Below are 23,738 nucleotides of genomic sequence, written 5' to 3'. Positions count from 1 at the left end.
GGGAGACGTCAGAACAATTTTTGATGGGAGGAAATAGTTGAAGAAAGAGAAAAAAAACATAGAAGGCGAAATCAAAAGAGATAAACTGTGATAAACAGTGTCAAGATGGTAGAACAGAAGCAGCAGGAGTCAACTTTCCTCCTTACTGCTTTCCACTCTTACTTCTACTGGTTTGTGCCCAAGGGCAGAACTAGAGCAAAAATTGTTACAATCCACCCAAATGGGGAAAGAAATGAAACAATATCTATAAAGGATGCGGAGAAAAGGAAGTGGAACATGTAGCGATATTTATGTTTTTATCTTCCATGGATTAGAAGGGGCCACTTTTTCTACCTACCTGAGACCAGGCCCTGTCTCTCAGCACTAATTCCTCTTGTTTGTGTCCCATCACTCTCAGTCTGATAGTTCTACCTCTCTCTTAGGCTTCACTCCCACTGTCTAAGTTTTCCTCAATGCTTCTCCCCGCCTAAAGGTCAGCTCAGGTCGTTTGCAGACGATATCCTCGTCAGCTGGCGATGCAATGTAATACGAAGCGTCCATCTGCTGCAGTCAGCGTCCTTTAGCCTCTCGTTTTGCTGAATATACTTCCCTTGTTCCATCAGTACTCTCTCTCTTTTTCATTTTTTGTTTTCTCCTCCTTTTTTCAAAAAGTCCACCTCCCAAAGTCTTGACGCTGTGAGCCAGTGTTGGTCGTGAATATCTGAACTCAACCCGAGATAACACTTTTGTGGGTCTGTAAAAATAACCAGCACTCCAAAAGCATGAGCAAAGGTTTTAAAGCAGGCAATAATTCAGCTACATGCTGTTGTCATCTTGTTACAGATATCTGTAACACAACGTGTGTGCATAGAGGTTAAAGGGCATCTAAGCCAATCAGATTCAAGCAGTGCAGTCAGCCCCCCAAAAAAGACATCTGACAAACAATTTGCAACATTTATCAATTATCGATAAGAAATTGATAAAATAATATATTGGTAAATCTGGCGTAACAGCAGTGTTACTATCGGATATCAGTATCATCCCAGTTTTTCATTTTTGAGCTCCAAAAAACAGTTACTTTTTTGTAGTTTAGAAAATTAACCTGTAACAATAACAGCTCACTTTCTAAGTTAACCTGAAGAAAAGTTGCACAAAAATCTGAAATAATATTCAATTTAATATTAAAGAGGCAGGCTCACTAATACGCTTATAAAAAATGTCTACTCCAGCTTTTAGTTTATGTATTCGTCTTAAGTCAGTTTAATAGATGAACTTGAAAATTGGACGTGATGATGGTAAATCTTTGTTTTCGTCAACAAGTCAGGCGGACGCGAGAGCTCGGCGCAACGCAAATAAAGTCCCGACCGGAACACAGTGCGCTAAATTTTCCTCAAGGAATTTTAATAATCTTTGTACTCGAATCATTCGAGGAATTGCTTCAGCCCTCTATATGATTTTACTCTCTTGTGATTTTATGAACGCATAAAATCACAAGCAATTTTTGTAGGCCGAGTAATACAACAGAGATACAATGCACACACACATATGTGTCACTTAATATAAAATAAAAGCGATGCAAGCTGAGTATGAGTCACCTGACATCTACGTTCTACAGATGCTCTGTCGTCACTGGTGAAAATCAACTTATTCTCTCTTGGTTTGATATTCTTTCTTGCGTTGACATGTGTAATTTTTATTTTTACTTGTTGCAAGATAAGAAAACAAAAATGTGACAGGAAACCCTTTTGATTGCCACACACCAATCCCCATTTAAACAGATGATAGTTGATGCAGTGACTCTTGGGGAATCTTTTGTTTTAAATCGAATTCATCTTCTCATTCGCCGTCACACCTCTGTGTGTCAAAGATCATCAAACTTTCTTAACTTCTTCCCGAAACCTTTCTTGTTCTCCTGTTGTTGTTTTTTTTTTTGTTTTTCTTTTCTCCAAAGGGAGTTATTCAAGGTGAATAGGCTCTTCAGATCTCTGGCTTCTGTTTGCTACATTTTCCTCTCATTCTTCCTTTGCACATTGCTCTCATATGCATGAAGAGCCAAATGTGGCTCCAGTTAACTGTGGAATTTCACGTGATTGGTGCCAAACTGTGCACATTAATTTCAGGATTTGCAGCTACCTCAAGTAAAAACCACAGAAAGCATGGCTTTGATGTAAGAACGTAAGACCTTTAGGATTCCTGTTTATTGTAACTTTGTTTAGATTTTTTTGTAAGTCACTGTTCATTTAATTATTTGAAATCACTTGTTTAAACGTAATTGTCATCGAACTGTGTTATTTGTTGTTTTTATCGTTTGCTGTATGTTCCTTTTCCTATCAAATTCTCACTGGATAATTGCACATGCGGTGTTACTGGTCCAATTAATGGCTGCTAGTCTGTTTGTGCTTTGTATTTTTGCTCAAAGGTTTTTCATCTGAACAAACCCAAACATTTATCCCAAACTTGTGTCTGATGTTTATTTTATTACATTGCTGTTTTCTTGGCCAGACAATGTGAATTAATTTAAGAACAGAGCAGAAACGATACCGATTTGTGGTGTGAGGATGCTGCATTCCTGAAGTGAACAGATGAAAATAGAGATGCAGGGTTCACAGTATTCCATCTCAATTTCAAGGGTTTTACATTTTCTTAAAGTAAAGCCATAAAATAGGTAGGTGGAGTTTCTTGCAAAATCTTCGTGGAATCTTCATGTTTTTTTGTTTTTTTACATGATTGCTGCAAACTTTAGATTTTTTTTATTTGTACTTTACGCAACCCACCAACACAGAAGTGCATAATTGTTAAGCGGTAGAAAATGTCTCACGGTTTTTCAAATTTTGATGAACAAAAATCAGAAAAGTAATAAAACAATCTTACTCTGCAATTTTAACTGTAAATCTTTTGAGGATTCAACTTGGTTTTCAATTCTTGGCACAAAATCTCAATTGGATTTATGTGTGAACTTTGACTAGGCCTTTCTAATACATAAATGTATCTTAATTCATAGCAGCCTTCGGTTTCCCACCAAGATCACTCTGTGTTCAGCTCAATCTGTCTTCTCAATAACTCTGCACATCTTCTCATGATGCTGCCTCCACCATTTTCCCTGATAAGTTAAGGGTGATTTAATGTTAACCTTCCTCCACTCATATGATTTTGTTTGTAGTTACCAAAGTGGTCTCATTTGACCAGTTCACATGTTCGTTGTCTCCACCATAACTTCGGACTGAACTGTGTATGGTCCAGCAAAATTTGCCGTACTATATTTGGTTTCACATTGTCTGCATTTCTAACATTTTGCACAAGAGATAATGATGATTAGCCCCGAGAGTGTTTACATCCCAGAAAACTGTTTATGAGACAGGCTTGATAAACTTCTGCTGTAATTTATGCCGCGTCATCTGCTGCGAGTGTGTGCAAACTGATCCGTGCGCAAAGGTCACGATCAGCAACAGGAAGCACGGAGACGGAATCTGTATCAATGTGTTTACATTTTGCCCTGGCTTGTTTACCGCAGGGGAAAACACTGGACAAAAATGAGAAAAACAATGCTTCAAATTCAGAAATTAGTCTTCGTCTCTGACAAAACGTGGGTCCGCGTCTGTGTTTGGCTTGGCTGCCATCACTCGAGGCTAGTGTTGACAGATGAGCTCAAGATCAGACAACTTTCTTCAACAGAGGGACTACCTGAGCCTCTGTGGCACTCTTGGCGTTACACTCTGTTCTTACAATGTGGCACAGCTACACTTGCGCCTTGCAAAAAAGAAAAAAAAGAAAATATTCACACCCCTTAAGCTTTTCACATTTTATCATGTTACACATTTCTATTTGGATTTTTGTGAGATAAGCTCCAAAATGGCTCTCATGGAGGAGGTGCACTCACCTCAAATCACGTCGCATGTTTCTTTCCACTTCTGTGTAGTTCTAGTGTTGATCTGCCACTTCCAATCCCAGTAAATTAAACACAAGTTTGTGATTGTATTTTAGTAAATCATAAACAAAATGTTAAAGAGAAACATTTTTCTAGTATTTTAGTGGGCTCTTTTACATGCTAATGTGCACACTTTAAGGGCAATGGGGCATTTACTGTTGCATATGATCTACATCTCCCTTGAGCTCACTGCTAACCCCACCTTATTACCTCGGCTGTTGGATCTGCAGGTATAATAATATATTTAGCCTCTGGCTATGGGAAATGACCACATGCATTATTCACAAACGCTAAGATGCTTATTGACGAAGCCTTTATTTATATATTTGCCTTGATGCTGAAGTCATTTTTCACATGTGATTTGACGTTTCCATTTTCTATTTTGGAGTAAACCTAATTCAGTCCTCCGTGTTGAACAACCGCTAATAACACACAGAGGTGGAGCCGAGTTTATTGAACTGGCTGCACTGACGTAGCTGTTTTCAGCACCGCATTGCACAAGAGCTTCTGAGCGTCCAACGAAAACAGAACTCCCTCCAGAAAAAAAACAACTAACATCTAAACGCCCCTAGACACCAGGATATGTTTGTCTAATGAAATTTGTGAACATTTTCCAGCTGTTTAAGCCTGTCACTTATTTTGAACGGACTATTTTCTCTTTTGCTTCATTGCATGAGGCTGCTACTGGATATTCTGTGGGCTTCTGCTCTGATCTCACATTTCCTCTCTGCTTAAATGCATGACCTCAGGAAAAGCAATAGCCGGGCTGTGATGGGAGACTTGGGTGCATTTTTTTAAACTGTTTTCTTTCTGCTTCCCTGTTCTACTGCTAAGTTTCGAGTTGACTTTGTCTGGTGGCATTCAGTAGGACTGAATTTAATTCAAAATCTAATTAATTTTCTTTGGAAAAACAAGCAAACTAAGAAAGCCAGCAAGCATTCATCATTAAAGTAAACAATTCATGTTCACTCACTGAAATTATTTTGATGTTGTACAAATGAATAGATTCCAGAGTGCAGTTAAATGCAGCAAATGTGGCTATGTGTGGTGATATTACTAAACATTACATTATATTTATTGGAAGGGAATGAGAGTTTGACTCTGTGCATGTCTTGACTGGTTAAGCTGTTCTTGTTCGTAAAATTACCCACTAGAGAAATTGAGATATATTTAGGAGTTATTGTTGGTCAAAAGTCATGACCTATCCATTTAAGACTGCTGCTGCTTCCAGTCACTTGCATTTGATTGGACGTTCGTAAAAAAATCGAGTTACTTTGGGTCGGAGTTTAAGTTGTTTGTTTTTCCAGAATCCACTGCTACACTCGAGATTAAAAAAAAAAAAACATACCCAAATTATAGCTATTAATGTGAGAATAAAAACTTTGCAAGCTAAGTGTGTGATCGTGTATGTGCATGTTTCCACCACTGAAGCAGTTTTTTTTATTGGTAACACTATTTGAAGGGATGTGCATGAAACTGGCATGACACTTAACCATAAATATGACATAACAACTGTTATGAACCTGAAATACTCTTCATGAATGTTTATTACTGTTGTCATGAAGTGCCATTCAGTAAATGGTGACATCCTGAATGCAAAGCGGACACTTTCAATGCAAGCTTTCATAGAACTTTGCATTAAAAGTGCAACTATTGACCCAATTGTGCAAATGTGACGCTTTTAATGGACATTTGATGTAACTTTCAGTTGTTTTCATGTTCTTGTCTACTGTGGGACGTGGAAGAATATAATTTGGCTTTTGGTTAACAAAATTAGTCAAAGTGCCAAGCTTTATTCTTTTTAAACTTCATGTAGAGTTGGAATGTTGAAGAAGTTTTTTTTATTTTATTGATTTTTTTTTTTAAAATCCACTCAGTTTTGCATCAGTTACAAAACGCAGCATTTTGTTCCATGAAATGCGTTCATCTGCCCGACTCATCACTATTCATCTGGAGTTTTTGCAGCTGTTGAATGTTTGTGCTTTCCACCGACACCAGAACCCATAAAAACTAAACACTGGCCTTGTCAAGTTGTCAAACACAGAGTACAAACACATTCATATCTCACTTATGCTACAAGGTTGCTTACTTGCAGAGTTTGCTGCAATTATGTCATCTCATCAGAAGTATTTTTCACAAAGAGATTAAAAAAAAAAAGTCATTAAAGTCTGAACGGGCTTGTGTGCATTTCCAACTGTGGGTCTGTGAAGGACAACAAGGCTTGTTTTGGGTCAAAGTCTTTGACCCGATGTTCATTGGGAACTCACCAACATGTGCCCTTACAGCATAAATCCAGCATTAAAGAAATAAAATGCCAGCTTGCTGACTGCTTTGTAGACTCCGTGCGACTCGCTACATGGCTGTTAGCCTTCAAACAAATAAAACGGCTAAGGTGGCCATCTTTTAATCTCAACATCAACAGGTTGTGCATATATTTGAATGTGGTATGTTCATTTGTTTGGTAAAGGAACAAGATTTCTCCTTACATACACATTGATAGTGAACCGGGGGAATATGTTGCAGGTGTACACTGAAGGTAGTCCGTCTCTGTCTCTTCTTCTGTCCTTCACGGTGACCTCATCCCGACGAAATCGTTCTCTCCCATTTGGCCTCCAGCCAGCAGCGTTGCTGGAGTCGTCGGGCTAGCTGACTGGCCATTTGCAGTCTCACCAGGGACAGGCTTACTTACAACTTACTAATCTTTACATTTCATGCTCAATTGCTCTCGGTGTGGTATTGCTATCTCTGATTACATTATTAACTATTACAATATTACAGCGGGGTCACCATTGGGATTGTAATTAATGCTAATAAGTGAAATAGAGAATTCCTTTCGATTGCACAAATCTTTTAAGTGTGTTACGCATAAATTAAAGCTGCTTTGTAATGAACTTTGATTCTGAGTCAGAGTTCTAAATATGATTGCCCGCTTCCCACATTTTCTTATATCTTTCTCTTGTTTTTCTTCCTCAGTTTACATTTCCGATTAGATTTCTCCCCGAGCCTGCAGCATCTCCTATTGTGTTTTCAGAGGAAAATGTGTAGGAGGACGCATTGACTGAAGTTTTATACGTGATTCTGTGTTAACCTCTGACCTGTGCCTCCCTGCAGAGAGAAGTGCCTTCGTGTGCTGACCCTCCTGGCTGTCTGGCTCCTCTGAGGCCGCCTGTGCCTGCCCAAGTTCGCCGGAGCCGCTGGGGCCACACCAAAAGCACCAGGGCTGCCATGACTGCCAGCTCCATCCGCTAAGGTTGTCTCTGTGCAAACGGCACTTCCTCCCGCCCCCGTATCCTGCCTGCTCTCTTCACCATCCATGCCACTCCAGCCTCCTCTGTGAAGGCCCAACTCCCTCTCCCCCGCACCTTCTCAGTCGACAAATATTGAAGGCAAACAGCTTTTATCGGCTCCTGCTAGCTGAAAGAAAATTGTTTCACTGCTGTTGTCTCTGCTGGTTCTCCTCTCTTCCAGTCACTTTTCCCCCCTCGTCTGCTGGCCCCTGCGTTCTGTCATCATGGGCCAAACCTGATCGATACCGTGTTGTGCCGTTCATCTCGTCTGACGGTTCAGCTGACAAGTGAGCAAATTGAGAGAACTGGGGTTGCGTGTGCCCCCGTGTGCGTTAAGAGACAGGTTACAAGACAACGGCGACAGGCTTGTTTAAGCCACAAACAGACTCCTGGGATGGACCCCAAGTGTTAGGAGAGCCCCCAACAGGCTTCTTTCAGATCACAACCTTGGAGCACAACCACTGAAGCTGTGTTTTTTTTTTTTTTTTGTTTGTTTTTTGTTTTCGTTTTTTTTTTTTTTTTTTTTCTGATGTTCTCAACCTATCCCTTCTCATCATCTGCCCCGGTTTTACCAGAGAACAGCAAGCTTGCTGGACAGCTAGCTCCCCCCGATCGACCCCTTCCTGTTTCAGTTTGAAATGGCGGTGAATGTGACACCGATCCGGGACACGAAGTGGCTGACGCTGGAGGTGTGTCGGGAGTTTCAGAGAGGAACGTGTTCGCGGCCGGACAACGAGTGCAAGTTCGCCCACCCTGCCAAGAGCTGTCAAGTGGAAAACGGCAGAGTCATTGCCTGTTTTGACTCACTCAAGGTGAGTGTGACAAACACCTGTGATGCTCATTCATCACTCCCGCTGGGTTTCTGGTTTTTTTGACCACTTGCATCATAAATCAGCATTGTCAGAGGTTTAAACACCAACAATAATTTTTACACAATAGATCAATCCAAATCATGTTAACTGTGAGCAATTTTTTTATATTTTTTGTCTTTTCTATTCAGCTCAGTCATGTTGTAACATATGATTAAGCTTTGGTCTAATTGTAGATATGGTTTATGTTTAGAGTTGTTCTGTTGCTAGAAAGTGAGGATTCCTCTGAATTCAGATCTGCTTGGCTTCCCTTGACCGCTGATAAGCTTTACTGTCAATTTCCAAGGAAACAAGTTCCCACAACATAACGTTGCCATGAAGTCTGATTCTGGTTTAATCTCATTTCTTGGCAGCTTCTCTGATTAATGCTCTCCCTCCCAGCCTCTCTCAGTTAAGATGAACAGCAATGTCTTGGTAGGTTTGCAGTTATGTTATGATTGACGCTTTCCATTTTCAAATTGTTCTCTGTCAGACGTCCAAATCTCTGGATATCGTTTTATAACCTAAACCTGAATTAGATTTATCCGAAATTGCACTGGCACTCTGTCAGTCTTGTCTCTTAGTCATAATGACAGTGTTTGCTCGCTGATATTGCTCAACAAACCTTTGAAGCAAAAATGGCTTGTTGAATGGAATCAGTCGCACCCCGGTGGACACGCGAGGAATTAATTGTTTTGAAGCCAGTTTGTTGCGCTAGGTTTTGTGTGGGTCGTCTGAGTAAACGGGGCTGAATACAAACACATGAGACGCTTTTCACAACACGTATAACTTCGTCCTTCCACTTCACAGTTACATCACTTTCTGTTGGTTTACTACAAAAAGTCCCAATTGAGGTTTGCGGTTGGAATGTGACAAAACTTAGGGACGTTGAAGAGGTATTGCAGAGCATGCAACAATTTACAGCGAGAAGCGTAGCTTTAAATCTTTCCCTGCTGGAAAACAGTCGTTGCTCCGAAGGAAATAGCAGTGACGAAGTTTGACCTTGGCAGTGCTTTCGTAGCAGTAACTACTTTTAGGTGTGTGCTTTTCTGAAACAGTGCGCCAAGACGAGGCTGTAATCACACTAACATCTGTGAATGAGACTCAGACTTTCCTCCCGAGGCACATAAACTCAAACGCAGCGTCGGACCGCTGGTTGGCACGTCGCAAAGGGTTCTGTGCGACCGTCACGTCAAGCGAGCAGAACCAGAAGTAGGACAGCGTAATGTGTACTTCGCGTTTCTATGGGACTATACGTCTGGCTGTGTTATTTTGAGGTCATGCTGCATGGTGGGGTGTTCTCAGAAGGCTCTGTAATTTGCCGTCTATTTTTTGCCCTGGCACTCAGACAACACACTCCCACCGTGCAGCTCCTCTCACAGACGGGGGAAGAAGAGAGAGAGGGAAAAAAAAGAAGAAGAAAAAAAATGAAACGGCATTAAAGATGGAGGGAGGTGGGGAAAGCAGAGGGGGCCGAGTCGAGTAGTTAAAGACAAAAAAAATTACATTAAGGGATTTGACAAGACATGCAGTGAAGTGAGGCAATTGCACATCTGATTAGGATGTTTATGGACCTTATAGACTGCGGATGTTTGAGTTCATAATAACTCATGGTGGGATTGAATTTTATACTAGCTTCCATTTATGTGGCTGCATATGTCACTCCTGCAATCTTATTAAAAGTCTGTTTATATGCCGTTAAATTGTTATACAGTGGTGTATTGGCAGATGCTGAGTTGCTACAAAATGTACAATCCCTTCCTCTACATGTGTTTATTACATTTTCATTTGTTTGAAGCTTTTTATTGATTTGATTATCAGTGTGGAACACTTTAGAAGTTTTTGTAACGCATCCTTTACTTGCCTTAGAAAAAGAAACACACACAAGACTATCGTAATTGCTGTTCTCACATGTTCTCTTGTGCTTCGCATTTGGAAGGGAAGCGCAAGTGAAACAAATAAAAGATTTAAAAACTCAAAACTTGTGAAAGATGGCAGTCGTTTTGGTAAAAGTGTCAAATTCAATTAGTCTCTTCATCTAAATTTTCTACTTCAGATTAGACTAGAGCTATAGAAAGAGGAACTCTTTTTAAGGTTTATTTCAATTGCTTTGTTACTGTCTTTAATTGTGCGTTTGCATGCAAACTCTGCTTTTGCAAACAGAACGGCGGCTCAATCAGAACTAAATGGAGTCGACGCTCCAGGTTTCACAGAGTGCAGGGTCAAAACCCCTTTTGTTCACAAACATTTGAACTCCAATTCAGACAAAAAAATCCGCAAAAGTTATCTTGATAGTGATTCGATCGCAGTTGGTAAAAATATTGGACAATGAATGAATGTAATATATGCTTTACATACTGAATCCTGTAATATGACGGTCACAGTGGTGCACAACTCATTTTTTGGTTTTTAAAAAATTACATAAGTGTAATTATTTTTTTATTTTATCAACATAATTCCAAAAGGACATTTTGCTTCACTAGATTATTTTTTTTACATGAAAGTGGCAAAATTACTGCTTGTTAAAATACTTTCTCTGATTAATTAAATACAACTGAATTCACACAATATTCTTTGAGACTCACTACTCAACTTCTCATTTGACTATTTATAAAAGAGATGGGCAATAGCTCCACGTCTTTATTGATTAATTGTTTCCCCTCTTTTAGCTGCAGACTAAAACACATTCATTGTTCATAATTTATTCCTGTAAATTTTTAATAAGCCTCCTTGTATTTATTACTTCAGTGATTATGTCATCATCTGTTATTTTGCCTTCTTCTCACTTTACACTTTGCTTTTACATCGCTAATTAACTGTAAGGGCGAGTTAATTATTATACTTTTTTATTATATTGTGATACTTCAAGCTCAAGCTATTAACGCCTGATACTTGACCATTATATATATATATTTTTTACACAGCTGGACCCATCTTTTGACAAATCAGCACAACAGCAAACACTAAAATAAAATAAAGTACTGGCTTTATTAAGACAAATTTCCTTGCAAATTCATGTGTTGTCTGGAAATAAGAGATATTTAGAAAAGGTCTCAAAATGCCTCGTTGCTCATGCGTCTCCACCCACAGCTGCAAGATAAAAGGTTTGGGTTACAATTAAGCCCACGTTTAAACTTGCCCTGCAAGCCCACACAAACCAAGCTAAGCTAATTTGTATGTGTTTTTGTTTTAATATTGCAAGTTGAAAATGTACATGGTTTCTTTCGTGGATGAAAGGAAATTAATTAACGGTTGTGAGCCCTACGCATGTAGAAGTGGGTGAAAATCCCTTTGCCAAGGAAAACATATTTTATTTAGGTTCATTCTTCCTGTTATAAAAGTGTTTCTCATCAGTAAGTGACAAAATGTTGGATGTTTAAAAATGTCAACAACTGTTTAGTATGTTTAACTCAAATTGTAGTGGAAATATGCACACTGGTGGTTTTATCAGCTGAACGGGACAAATTAGAAGTTCCCAAAGCGTTTTTTTTAGCAGTATGCTGCAGTGTAAATCTATAGCTGCAACATGTTTTATTAGGATTTGTGTGTCAGATCAACAAAGTAGCGTTTAACTGTGAAGAGGAAGGAAACGGTTTCATGGATTTTGTATTTTTCACTGTTAAGATTTTAGGATGCAAATACATTCAGGCCCTCTTGACTCAAAACATTGTTACTGTTTTGTAAAATGGCTCAAGCCCAGGCAGATTAGACCAAAAAGCAAATTCTCAGGTCTTGCCGACGATTCGCAATTGTATTTGGTCTGGGCCTGGCTTTGGTTTTTTAAAAACATGAATATGTTTTTTTTTTTTTTATCAAAACCCTTCTGTTGTTATTCCTGCTGTACTTTTTTTAGAGTTGTCGTCCTGCAGTGAGACAAACATCTTCCTCGGCCTTTACCAGATTTTCAAACTGCACAATTACTTTCCTAACATTTCTTTATTTATCTAGATGCTTTTGACGCGGCAGCATCACCGCAGACCTTACTGTGATTTGGATCAGCGAGCTCAGTGTTTTTGATGGTGTCCGATAATTCATTCTTCCATGCTCTGCACACACTCTGTAATTTGCCTCCTGTCTGATGGGCAGGTAGCTGCCGTTCTGCATAACTACAGACCACAGTTGGCAGCCGGTCAAGCTGCTCAGGCTCCTGCCTACCTGCAGCCGGATTTCTTGCTAATCCAGGCGCCGGCGTTGCTGACTGTTTGGCCGGTGCTCCAATGACATGGGTGGGTACGGCTGGTACAGGTGCGACAGGAATGGATAAGTGCGGTTTCCGGGGCGTTGCAGCTACACTGAATTACTGGAGACGGGAAGGAGCAACGGGGAATGTGCGGGGAAGCATGGCACTTTGCTCGGAGCCCTTCCCTGCTCCCCGTGCCAGGGCATTCCACAGTCTACTTCTCTCCCTTGCCTTTGTGACAGGATGATAGATCTGCTTTATCTGCACATAAATTCATAACACATATCTGGCCTGGAGAGAGCGAGGCAAAGGGGATAAGGAAAGGACGGTCAGGAGGTTGGTGAAGGGGGGAAAAGAAAAAAAAAAGAATGTTAGTCGACGTGGCTTTCCACTCCTAAGAATCTGTCATGCCACATGCCCTTTCATTACGGATGCAGCGCACAAAGAAAGGGATGCCTAAGCATAGCTAATAGGAAATCATATGAACAGTTTTTTTCTCCTTTTTGCTATTTTGGCCTCTTTGTATTAAAATGCTCTTGCAGAAATTTTCTCAATATATTCTTCATCTAATGTTTCAATTCACCTTATCACAGACGGCAGAAACGTTACGATTTGCAATTTTGAATTCAGCAAGCCATTTCTGTACCCAGCGTGTTTTGTAAATAAAAGGATTCTGGTTCGTGCGCAGAATTAACATGTAAACTGCATTAAGTGTTGAATTTTCTATTGACCACAGTCTGCGAAATGCTCCTTTCTGCCATTTGGGGAAAGAAAAAGGAAACAAAGGAGTTAATATAGTTTACGTCAACAGTAGCACCTTTTAAGGCTTTATTGTCTTCAAATTCGTCTTCTGTGGAAAAAGGAGTCTTGAGTCCTCCAGGTTTGATTGATGCTGAAGAGATCATTGCTATATTTGGTTTGATCAGTTTTTTTTAAAACCACTTGTCTGAATCAGTTTTTACCCAATCGAGTATTTTAACTGCCTTAACCTCAAAGCATAATACAGCGACTCATCAAGAAGAGCTTGTGCAGGTTGCAGAAAAAAACAGTTTCACACTTAGAGAAGATCCTACTGAAGGGATTCGACAGCTTGTTGCCATAAACAGCGAGAGCTTGAGCTGGTTTGAATGAAAATGAAGAAAACGTCAAGCTGTTAGTGTTTAGGCTGACACAATACAATAAATCCACACTTTGAGGCTGTGACAGATACCGCCGAGAGTGTGCCAAGGAAACGCTCGGCTTTTCACTTGCTATTGGGTTTGTTGTATTAAGACTAATTTGTTTTCTGCAGCATGAAAGGGCATGATTTATAATTTGTAATTTTACCGCCACTCAGCCTTGTCCTAGGCCAAATTCTGATGAAAAAAAGGCGAGAAAATTGTGTTAAACTTACTTATTGGAAAATGTTAAAACTGTTTTTTCTAGATCGTTCAGAGGAACTCCACAGAGAGGTGGAATTTAGAATGCATAATGTTAAGGTAAACTTAATTTATTTAACTTTTTCTTGGGCTTGGAGGTGTGAGATAACCTGTATGTTGGATTATGCTGTAATTCAGTTTACGCTGCTGCTCACAAAGGAATTTAATGTTCCTAAAATCTTATTTCCTTGCAGCATTGCCTCCTCTGAATTTTCATTCTCAATGCTTGGAGTGTTTTTGAGTTCTCCTGTTTGCTAAATTATCTCCGCCGATGTTTAATTTTTAATTTCACTTCAAGGATACATTAAATTCAGATCACAGGTGAAATGTTTAAATCAGCTTGCGTCTTTGTTTGTTTCTTATTCAGTCAAAGAATTTGGGGATACTCACAATATAACAATATTGTTAAGGTAACTAATGGAGTATCATCTGTTTTTTACCCTCAATTCACATCAGATCTAGTAAAAAAACAAAATAAAAACATCACATCACATTTTTAACAAGCTGTCACTGAGAAACATTGATTTTATTCAGATGGCATTCAGTGTCATTGCTAATTATTTCCATTTGATTAAACAAACTGATTCTTCAGTCTTCAGTTCTGTGCAAAATCTAGTTCCTGGAATTTACTAAGGTATTTAATCTATGTTTGTGATGCATTTTATTATTTTCTTTTCATATTACAACCTAGGTTGTGATTATTGTACCTTCTATAGATAATATTTAATGAAGTCAAAAAACCTCATTTCCCTAGAAACACAAAATTACTTGAAATTGTCACTTGTAAAAGGGGCTGTGAAATATGTTGTGAAATATGCTAGAGATGCGTAGGGCTCATGGTAGATGGATCATCTTTTTACAACAACATCTACAAAAAAAGGTACATAGATGTTGGAAAAGGTACATAGATGTTGGACCTTTACTATGTAACTGTTGGCTGCTCTTGTTATGAACAGGCTTGTTAAGATATCATAAAAAGTAAAACAGTTGCTATTCAAACTTGCATTTAAACAACAATGCATGTAGGCAGTTGTAAATAAGCGAATCTTATTCTTTGGTAAGTTAAAAGCTGCATATACCGAGCTGCCTAAAAAATGAAATACATAAAAAGCTTCTATTTGTAGAAAACAGTGTTTGCAGTGCAGGCATTTTTCTTTTTCTTTTTTTTCGTGATTAGGCTTCATTTGGATGGACAGGGAGAATGAGAAGTAGAAGAAAAGCTCAACTCCACGAGCGTGAGGACCAGAATTGACGAATCCTGTAAATGAATGGAACAGAAAAAGACAACATAACTTCCCAAAGAATTAAATTAACGACTATTTTATACTGTGCACATTTTTACCAGAGAGATGCTTATTACTTCTGTAGCACAGTTTTCTCTCTTGTTGACCTGAATTCACATCACATGGCTTTCACTTTGCATCCTCTTTGTAGATGAAAGCACACATTTAAAGTTCACTTTCACTCCACGTGCAATTTACATTTTATTGCATTTCACCCGAACACCTCACTGTAGTAAGAAGCCGCATCTTTTCAGCTCCTGATCTTTGGTGCCCTACCCTGACGTGTACTTTAGATGTTCAAAACAAATGTAGAAGAAAGGCAGGTGTGCGTGCACTGAGAAAGGAGATGGAGATGTGAAAGCAAAGAGAAAAGATATTGCAATGCACAGGGATGGGAGCCCCAGCAGGCGTATGTGTGAGTATGCATGTGTGCACGCCCTGCACGGAAGGATATAATATAATGGATAAGAACCTCTTTGAAAGGAAAACACACTCACACTCAGTTAATCTCCTCTGTATCTGTATTCCACCGTCAAGCTCCTGCTCTCATCGTCCTTCCTCTCATTGCCTCTGTTAATCTATTTCTGCTCAACGCATTCAACACCCCAGTGATCTCCTCTCCTCTTTCTCTCTTTTCCAGGCACTTTTGACTTTTACTTGACTTCCTGCGTATTTTTTTAATAGCATTTTTCTTATTTTTGTGGAAAGTTTGTTTTCAATCTCTTCTCTCTCTGGCAGACAGGAAGACGCGTTTTATATTCTATGGGTAGATATTGCTCACGCTTCTTTGGGTTCATTCAGTTTTGTGTTTAGTTTTGGGTCTAAGCTCTAATAGAAACCATCTTAAGTTATTCCTTCAAAATAAACTCTGAGCAATAAATCTGAGCAAATTTATTATGGTCTGCATGGAATTTTCTGGATGTTTCACTTGGAATGAGAAATGGACGATTGCTGGTTTGGACCTCCTTTCCAGGCTTAGCATCTGTGCAATTCTTCAGTGGATCAGCCTCAGTCAGGTTAATGATCCTTTACACTGCTCTAAGTGTTTACATGCACTGCTGATGTAAAGCAATATCTTCAAGGTTTCTAATTAGTTTTTTTTTTTTTTCGATCTTACATAAAAATAGTCATTTGTGAGCAAGAATATTTCAGAAGAATGGTTTCTAACCAAGATATTTGCTTGGAAAATTTATAAGACACAAATTAAGGTTCAGTTTAGCTTAGCTTTATAATAATGCTAATTCTCATTGACACAATAGCAAACTGATGTGATTTAAAACAATAGCATACTGCAAAACGTCATAGATAATCTTAATTTGCACCAAACTGCTTTAAAAAAAATTATTTTGGAGGGAATAAAAAGTTTATTTTGTGTTTTTGTTCTAAAGTCAACACCTTTTTCAACAATGTTAAAGATGAATAATACTGCTCTACCATCAACAGCGTTGTACAGATCCTTTTGTCGCTTATCATTTCAAAGAGAAGCAAAACAATTTCGAACAACTCACCCATTTTATTCCGCAGATACCCACACAGACATACTTCTATTAGAACGCTGCTATGATGGAGCCAGTGCAAACACCACCAGCAGCTATTAACTTTGTCTCAAGCATACCCTCTAAATGTCTCTGTGTCCTCAGAGAGACCATCATTTCTACATCCATTTGTGGATAAGCTGCATCAGCATAGACTTGCACACATCCATCTTTAGACACGCTGCATCAGCATGGAGACGTGACACGACAACACCGGGGCCGACGAGCATGCAAGGGCACTGAGACGTTCGTCCGCCACCACATGCAGTCATCCTTTTCCTACCTCTAAGCACCCTTCAGCCTATGACCACGACATTTGCTCTGAAACCTTCGCTCGATGTAATCGATCTCTCCGCACTTCTCCACAAAGCTGACGGACCTTGGAGGTTTAGATGGTCTGATTTTGCGATGTCTCGTTGCTGTTGCCGTTCCTGCCGCTGTTGCTTTTGTGAGGGGAATATCTAATCAGCGATAGCTGCATCGGCCCCTGTTCGCCTGTCTCACCCACCCATTACAGGACAACTTCACACGTCTTCAGGAGCGGCTGTGTCTTCAGGGGCCTTCATCTGCTCTTCCGCTCTTGTCTTTTATTTCACAATAGTCTTCTTGTCGTTGCGGCTCACCAGTCATCAAGTTGTAATACGGCAAAACAAACTGTTAAGTAAGTGAAGGTATGAAAGGACCTTAGCAAAAGAACCTCAGAGCAACTTAACATTATTCAACCTGGATAGAGTTGACTGCCCATTCACATTCCTCCTTTCATTGTTCGGCAGAGGGTACGTCTTACCTTTTCCTCGTCTTTACTCCTCCTCTTAGAGCAATTATTAAACCTTTCTCTGGATTTCAGTCAATTTAGCAATTGTCCACTTTCAACCTGAAGGACATTATTAACACAATAGACAGAAAAAACTTCTCCTGTCAGTGGTAATTACTAAGACAGAGCTTAGCAAATGTGAGAGTCACGAGAAGTTTTGAGCTATCACTCCATTTTGGGTCTGGTTGGAAAGGCTTTGTAATGGTGTTGTAGACTAAAAGAGGAAGGAAAGTAAGTTTTGTGGTCTTATTTTTATTTGTATTTCTTTTTTAAGTGATTATGCATGCACATCAGCATTTACTTCCTGAGTTTCTTTCTCGGAAAAGGATTTGAAGGGAAATTTGGAAAACAGAAAGATGTCTTTTGCAGTGGACGGCCTGTACCTGACATGACAGCAGTCAGACAGACGTGGAACTGTCAGTAATATGTGTGACATCCTCCTGGATGTGCAGCCACAAAATACTTGTCACTACAGGAAACCGTCTCTGTCAAGCAAAAAATAAAATAGAAAAAAGTTTTCAAATGTTCACACTCCTCTTGCAAAAACAGACCTGTGCAATGTCTCCCTCCAAATAAAATTCCCATCCAGAGTACCGTTTGCATATCTTCGTCAGGCCTTCTTTCCTTCTTCTCCAAAAATATGTTAACCACTATAAATAAAGACTAATTTGAGTCGTGCTAGATTTCCCTCCCAAACCACAGGAACAAAGGAGCTTAATTCATTCACAGTGATTAACTATTAACTATTTGAACATCATTCTTTGTGATTTCTGGATTTTTAAATTTTATTTTTTTTAGATTGTCTCTCACTGTGGAAATGCACTTAAGATGAAACTTTCAGACCCTTTCATGATTTCTAAGTGGGAGAAACCAACTCGCAGGGTGTTCAGATTGTTTCTCACTGTAGCTCTCTACTCAGTTATGAGAGTGGTTGATGATAAAATAACAAACCAACTTGACGTTGTAGGATTTGGACTCTGGTCACCTATCATTTAAAAGTGCCTTCATCAGACCACATTGTTATACTTGGCACAGAATTACAAGTTTCTTATGAGCTAACATTTCAACAACTTTGCAATGTTCTTATTTCTTGAAGTATCTCTGAAACAAAATCCAACACACTGACAAATTCCACCAGAAATATTTGACTTGGGTATACGCCTTCATTCTTCATTAACCAATCAGGCACAGATTTATTATTAATATTAATAATTTTTTGTTGTATTAGACAACACTTTGTGTTAGATTTGTAATTTGTTCCGTCGAGTGATTTGAGCGCTCAAGGGTTCGAGGTTCGACATAGTATGATTACTGTCTTTGTGTTGGCTCTCCCCACGCCCCTTCACAAAACCCCACAAGCTATAAGCATGCGTTCATGAATGTAGTCATTGCCCCCATCAGTCACTTCTTTAATTAGAAAATAATCAGAGTTGGATGAGAGCTTCATTAAATCTCGTCCTTGAGACCCATCAGCCACAAACGCAGAAGTGGGATATTTATCACGCTTATGAAAAGAACTCGGTTACCTCCTCTCGACTTTGTTTGCGCTGCACAGAGGCAGAACGTTGGATGCAATAGGCAGACATAGGAAAGACCAAGTGTTGAGGCCAAAGAAACATGTTGTTAATGGAAGAGGGAAAGAAAGGTGAAAGAGTTATGTGAACAAAAAGATAGACCTGAAAGGAGTGCTAATCAACATAAATTCACACTGCTGGGCAGCAATTTGCATCCAATATTGATCCTACATGACCATGATGGTGTGATGCTTTTGTCTGCTTTCAACGTTTCTTCTTCTTCTCATTCCAGTGTCTTTCTAAAAGCTGATTAATTAACCCTGAATTATATTTCTTTAAACATATTTTCACTTCTGCTTGCATGCAACGCTGCTGCAAAGACAAGTCTGTCTGACTAAAGACCCAAAGGTCTGACGCTGTGTACATAAATGCCTGAGTCTGCAATTAGATTGTCATGACATATGATGTGAGGCAAATAACATGATCTCCTCAGAGACAGACAGGGAAAAGTGCTGTGTCATCTAAGCCGATTAATGACACATTTGAACAAAGAACGCTCAACAATAGGGGTGATTGAGACCCAAAAGAGTGATCGATGAGTGCGTGGACATCCAGCAGGGTATGTTGGACAGTGACGGACAGATGGAGAGGAAGGGACTGCTGATGGATGGGGTGCGCGTCGGCAGAAGTAATAACGTAAGGAGAAAGGTGCGGAATTAAATGGGAGTCGTGTCAGTCATCAGCTGGAAATATTCAGGGTTGAATAATGTCTGTAATATCCCTTTTATTGTTGTAGTGCTTGTTGAAGGGCTTGCTGTTGGTCATTGTGATTCCTCACAAGGCTCTAACTGGATTACGGCGGTCTCAGGCTCAGCTGAAATGGCAGCAGCAGCAGCAGCGGCGGCAGCTGTGTCATGCAGGATCTGTCCGACAGCTCGCTTTCTGTAACGGGATCAGCCTGTAGACGCCTTTCTTCAAACGTTCGTTCAAATTAGATATTTTAATCAATCCTTTAAGTCAGTTAGGTTGAATTTTGTTGGGGATTTTGACAATGGGCATATTGTTAGAAGCCCAAGGGAAGGTGATAACCCTGACCACTGATCCCCTGCTCCTTGCTGAAGTGGTACAAGCCGAGGGTAATCAATGTGGAAGAGTGTGCTGCCGGAAGACACTGCATGATGAAAATGGGCAATGGCCCTCTGCTCAAGTTGTCTGTGTGGGATCATGTGGCATGCTCCATGATCGGTATCTTTTTTATCCACGTCTTTCTTGTAATCGCGAATTAAGGCCTCCTTTTTGCTTGTACTGCTAATAAACACCACTTTATTAGCTACACCTTGGTAGCAATCCAAACCATTTTCGAACTACTTAAATGTCTGAAATATTTTTGGCAGATATGTTTTGTAGTTGCAGATTTCTCGCCTACACATCCACAAAGCATGTGTAGGCTTTCCACCACTTCTCATTAGGGCTCTATTAAATTGCGATATGATGTCTATGGACGCCATTGGAGCGTTGTGAAGTTACTGCTGTGAGAACTTTGAAGTGATTTGTGGTAATCGTGCATTAGCTTGTTAAATATATCAATGAGAAGATGGATAAACTGTGATAAAGGGATTTATGTCAGCTACAGTACAGAACAGATATGATGCTTAAAAAAATGCTTACTTGGTCCAGTTCCCATTGGCTTACAATCATCAGCATGTCAATGTGTGCGTGAATGGGATCGACTGATTTCACTGTAAAGTTTATTTGAGTGTCCTGAATAGTGCTATAAACAGCTCTGCAAAAGATTAAGAGCCCACTGCACTGATCTCCAATGAAAACCTCCTGCTTATTCCACCAAATATTGATTTCTGAACTCTTCCTGAGTTAAAACATTGGTGTTGTTTCTAAATGAACATTAATTAGTTTTTTGTTTTCGTTTTTTTTTTTGCGTTGTTTGAGGTCTGAAAGTGCTGACCTCAGACCATTTCTGAAAACCATTTTTGATTTTCTGCAAATAAATACTAAATTTGTGCTTGTAATTTCAGAGGCATGTTGACAGCAGTTCATAGAATAAAAGCACAATGTTTATTTTGCTAAAAACATATAGATATAAAATGTAAAGTCAGAGAAACTGATCATTGTAAGTGGTCTCTTAATATTTCCCAGAGCTGTAAGAAATGTGGCTGTTAGGAAACATTTAATTATATTATTATTTTTTTTAACAAATTATGCATTTTTTTTTTCAAACTCAATTTTATCATATAATGAAGATCTCACAAGGCACAGAATGCCTGTCTTGGTTGCTCATCCTGAGTGGACTCTCTCATACAAACCACTAAAAGTGACTATTGTGATCAAATAAAAGAGTTGCTACAGAACATAACACAAATTCCTGCCTTGTGACTCTGAGTCGTTTGCGCTAGGCTTACCATTACTTTATGGAGTAATGAATGCTAATCCTCTCATATCTGCTTCAACCTCAAGGCAGCGACATTAGCAGCCGAAGCCAGTACAGTCACGTCCTTCGTTGAACTGGAATCACAATGTGTGTGCTTCTGTTAACGGGTCCATGTAAGAGGAGATGTCTCAGTTAGCATGGTTTTGTTCTGTGTTTCTTGGAAGCATCAGGGTGTGGTCTATCAAATGTTTGCCTTACCCGCGTGATTCATCAGAAGTAGAACTTAATAACACATTCCAACACCCTGACAAAAAGGCATCTGATCCTGACTCATTTCAATCAGTAGATTGAGAAATAAATAAGCCATTTGATACCACTAATTTCTTCAGGGGTCAATATGTCAAAGAGCCCACATTATTATTATTATTTTTTGTGCTCCTAAGCACCTGTGACTCTGTTTGCTTTCAAAGTTTACCGAGAGCAGCATCCTGACTGTCACCAAAAGCATCCTTTGTTTTCACTTTAGAAACACTTTTTGTGTGCATGTGAAAGATTACAACACAAATCAAAGGCAGCTGCTAGACTTCGTCAGCTTTTGTTCATTTCACAAGGACAACTTCACATTTTGTATCCCTGTACATAGACTATCCACATTCTTCAAATAGAGATGCAGGCAAACAGTTTAATATGTCTTGCTGGTTCGTCTCTCGGGTCTTCTTCACAGTGACTGCGGAGCATGTTTCTGTATTACTTTGGGGATTAAATCGCAAGTTTATAAGTTATAAATGAAAGAAATGTATCTTCAGCAGACTGTGAAGTCAATAGCACCGCTCAGTCGTTTGCATGCATTTTTTATTGCTGTGAATGTCACATCAATTTTGCCCTTTTAACGACACGGTGGAACCATTTTTTTCATGATGGTAAGATTGTGCAGCAAACAGCTTGAGTTGAACTCAGGAAGTGGAATTATTTGCAACAACTTTCATTCATTTAAACCCCTACCGGGGCATAAACATGCACTTACCCCAAACCAGGAAATATTAGAGAAACATTCTTTAGTGAGCTGGGGCTTCTGGTATAATCCTGGCTATATATGTAACCACAAGAGTTCATTTGAATTGGTTGTTTTTTTGAGAAGTTGTTAATTTTAGGTGTTAGATTTTTTTTTTTGCTCCACATACATATTAATCTCACTCTTCCTGGAAATCTTGACGACCTTTGTATTCATACCATTGATGAGTGCACTGTATGTAAACTTATGAACACCCCTGTACCTCCAGTATAAATGCTTCAATACGCTGTTTGTCATAATTTGGCCTAAAAGATGCTGCATCCTTTGTCCGTGTTCACTCGTCTTCCACCCGGGAGGTTTTAAATGGATCTCCTTTCTGGCTGTCGCCTCTGCCCAGTGAATGAGAGATAAAGCTGAATTGCAGTAAACTTTGAAGATTGTGAATAGAGGGATGGTGAGGCTGACAGCAAAAAACAGATGAAGAGAAAAGATGAATGGATTGAGGCTGGAGAAGGAAGGTTAATTGAAAGCGAGAGAGAAGAAGAAAGGCCAGATCTCGGGGGCGGCGGGGTGGCCTTTATCTCTCTCTTTCTCTGTTTTTACACATTGTGAATGTGTGACCGCGCACGTGTGTGGGTTCCCCCCTCCCCTGTCTGAGTGGAGATAGTGCTGTAAACCTAATGAGGACAAAGCTAATTAGAGACTGCCTTGCACAACTCAGCGTGACATTCTCAGAAGACCAACAACAGCACTTACTACCTACAAGTATGCCACATCCTCTGGAGAGGAAAACTCACTGCTGAGGCTCTTTCAGTTGAACTTGGATTTATTTATTTATTTATATTTTTTTCCATTTTATGTTATTTTACAAGCATAAGAGAAAAAATATATATATTTCTGTGCAACCACAGCCAGGTCAGGGAGTTTATTGAGCAATGAATAAAAATATTTCTTGCTACTGAGAAGAGAAATTTGGCTTTGCACTCCATCCTTCCTTTTCTGACCACAAGGATATTCCTGTTCAAAACAGTCAGCAACACATCCTGATTGGTTCAGGCTCAAAGGTGTCATGTGACCCCTAAATCGCATGATTTCCAGCCCTACATATTGTGGCCCATTTCCCTCGTCTGCCAGTTTGTTCAACTGATGTCCTGTGCCATACCCAAAAAGAATACATCAGAGACTCGCGTCTCCTGGAGCTCTGCTGCAGCGGTTTCTACCTCCATGTGGAGTTTCGAGCCTGATACAAATCCAGCAAGATGGAGGGAAGTTGAGTACGTCTGATTCTGTCTTGGTAAATTAACAGTTCACAAAGCCATACCTAACAGATGCATCTGTGACTGCTGTCATAAGTTTACTTTCAAATTACCTTCTGTCAAGCGTGAGGAGACATGAGAGGACAGATCCACGTAGATGCAAGGAAGCAGGAGAAGACCCAGTCATTGGTTTCAACTGGTCAGCTAAGGGTAAAAATTAAACCAGCAAACCAGGAACAATATGTGGCAACTCATAAAAAATATCTTACTTCACCGGACTCAATATATAGTGCTTAAAAAT

At 39.6% G+C, this 23,738-nt stretch overlaps 1 protein-coding gene across 7 annotated transcripts in view; it reads left to right on the top strand.

The window, feature by feature from the left end:
• LOC129370023 (muscleblind-like protein 1) overlaps positions 1-23,738 on the top strand; it is a 70,525-nt gene that overhangs the window by 13,425 nt on the left and 33,362 nt on the right. For 6 of the 7 annotated variants that reach the window (XM_055045776.1, XM_055045775.1, XM_055045778.1 and 3 more), the window contains exon 2: positions 7,016-8,003. In XM_055045776.1, the coding sequence (XP_054901751.1) occupies positions 7,830-8,003 (174 nt within the window). In that variant the 5' untranslated portion in view covers positions 7,016-7,829. The remainder of the gene's footprint in view (positions 1-7,015; positions 8,004-23,738) is intronic. The other variant, XM_055045777.1, reaches the window with a different exon arrangement.

This window comes from Poeciliopsis prolifica, unplaced genomic scaffold (assembly GCF_027474105.1).
Source record: "Poeciliopsis prolifica strain line A6 unplaced genomic scaffold, Auburn_PproV2 SCAFFOLD022, whole genome shotgun sequence".
NCBI classification, from domain to species: Eukaryota; Metazoa; Chordata; class Actinopteri; order Cyprinodontiformes; family Poeciliidae; genus Poeciliopsis; species Poeciliopsis prolifica.
Note: the sequence above shows the minus strand (reverse complement) of the source record. Positions and strands in the feature narration are given on the sequence as shown.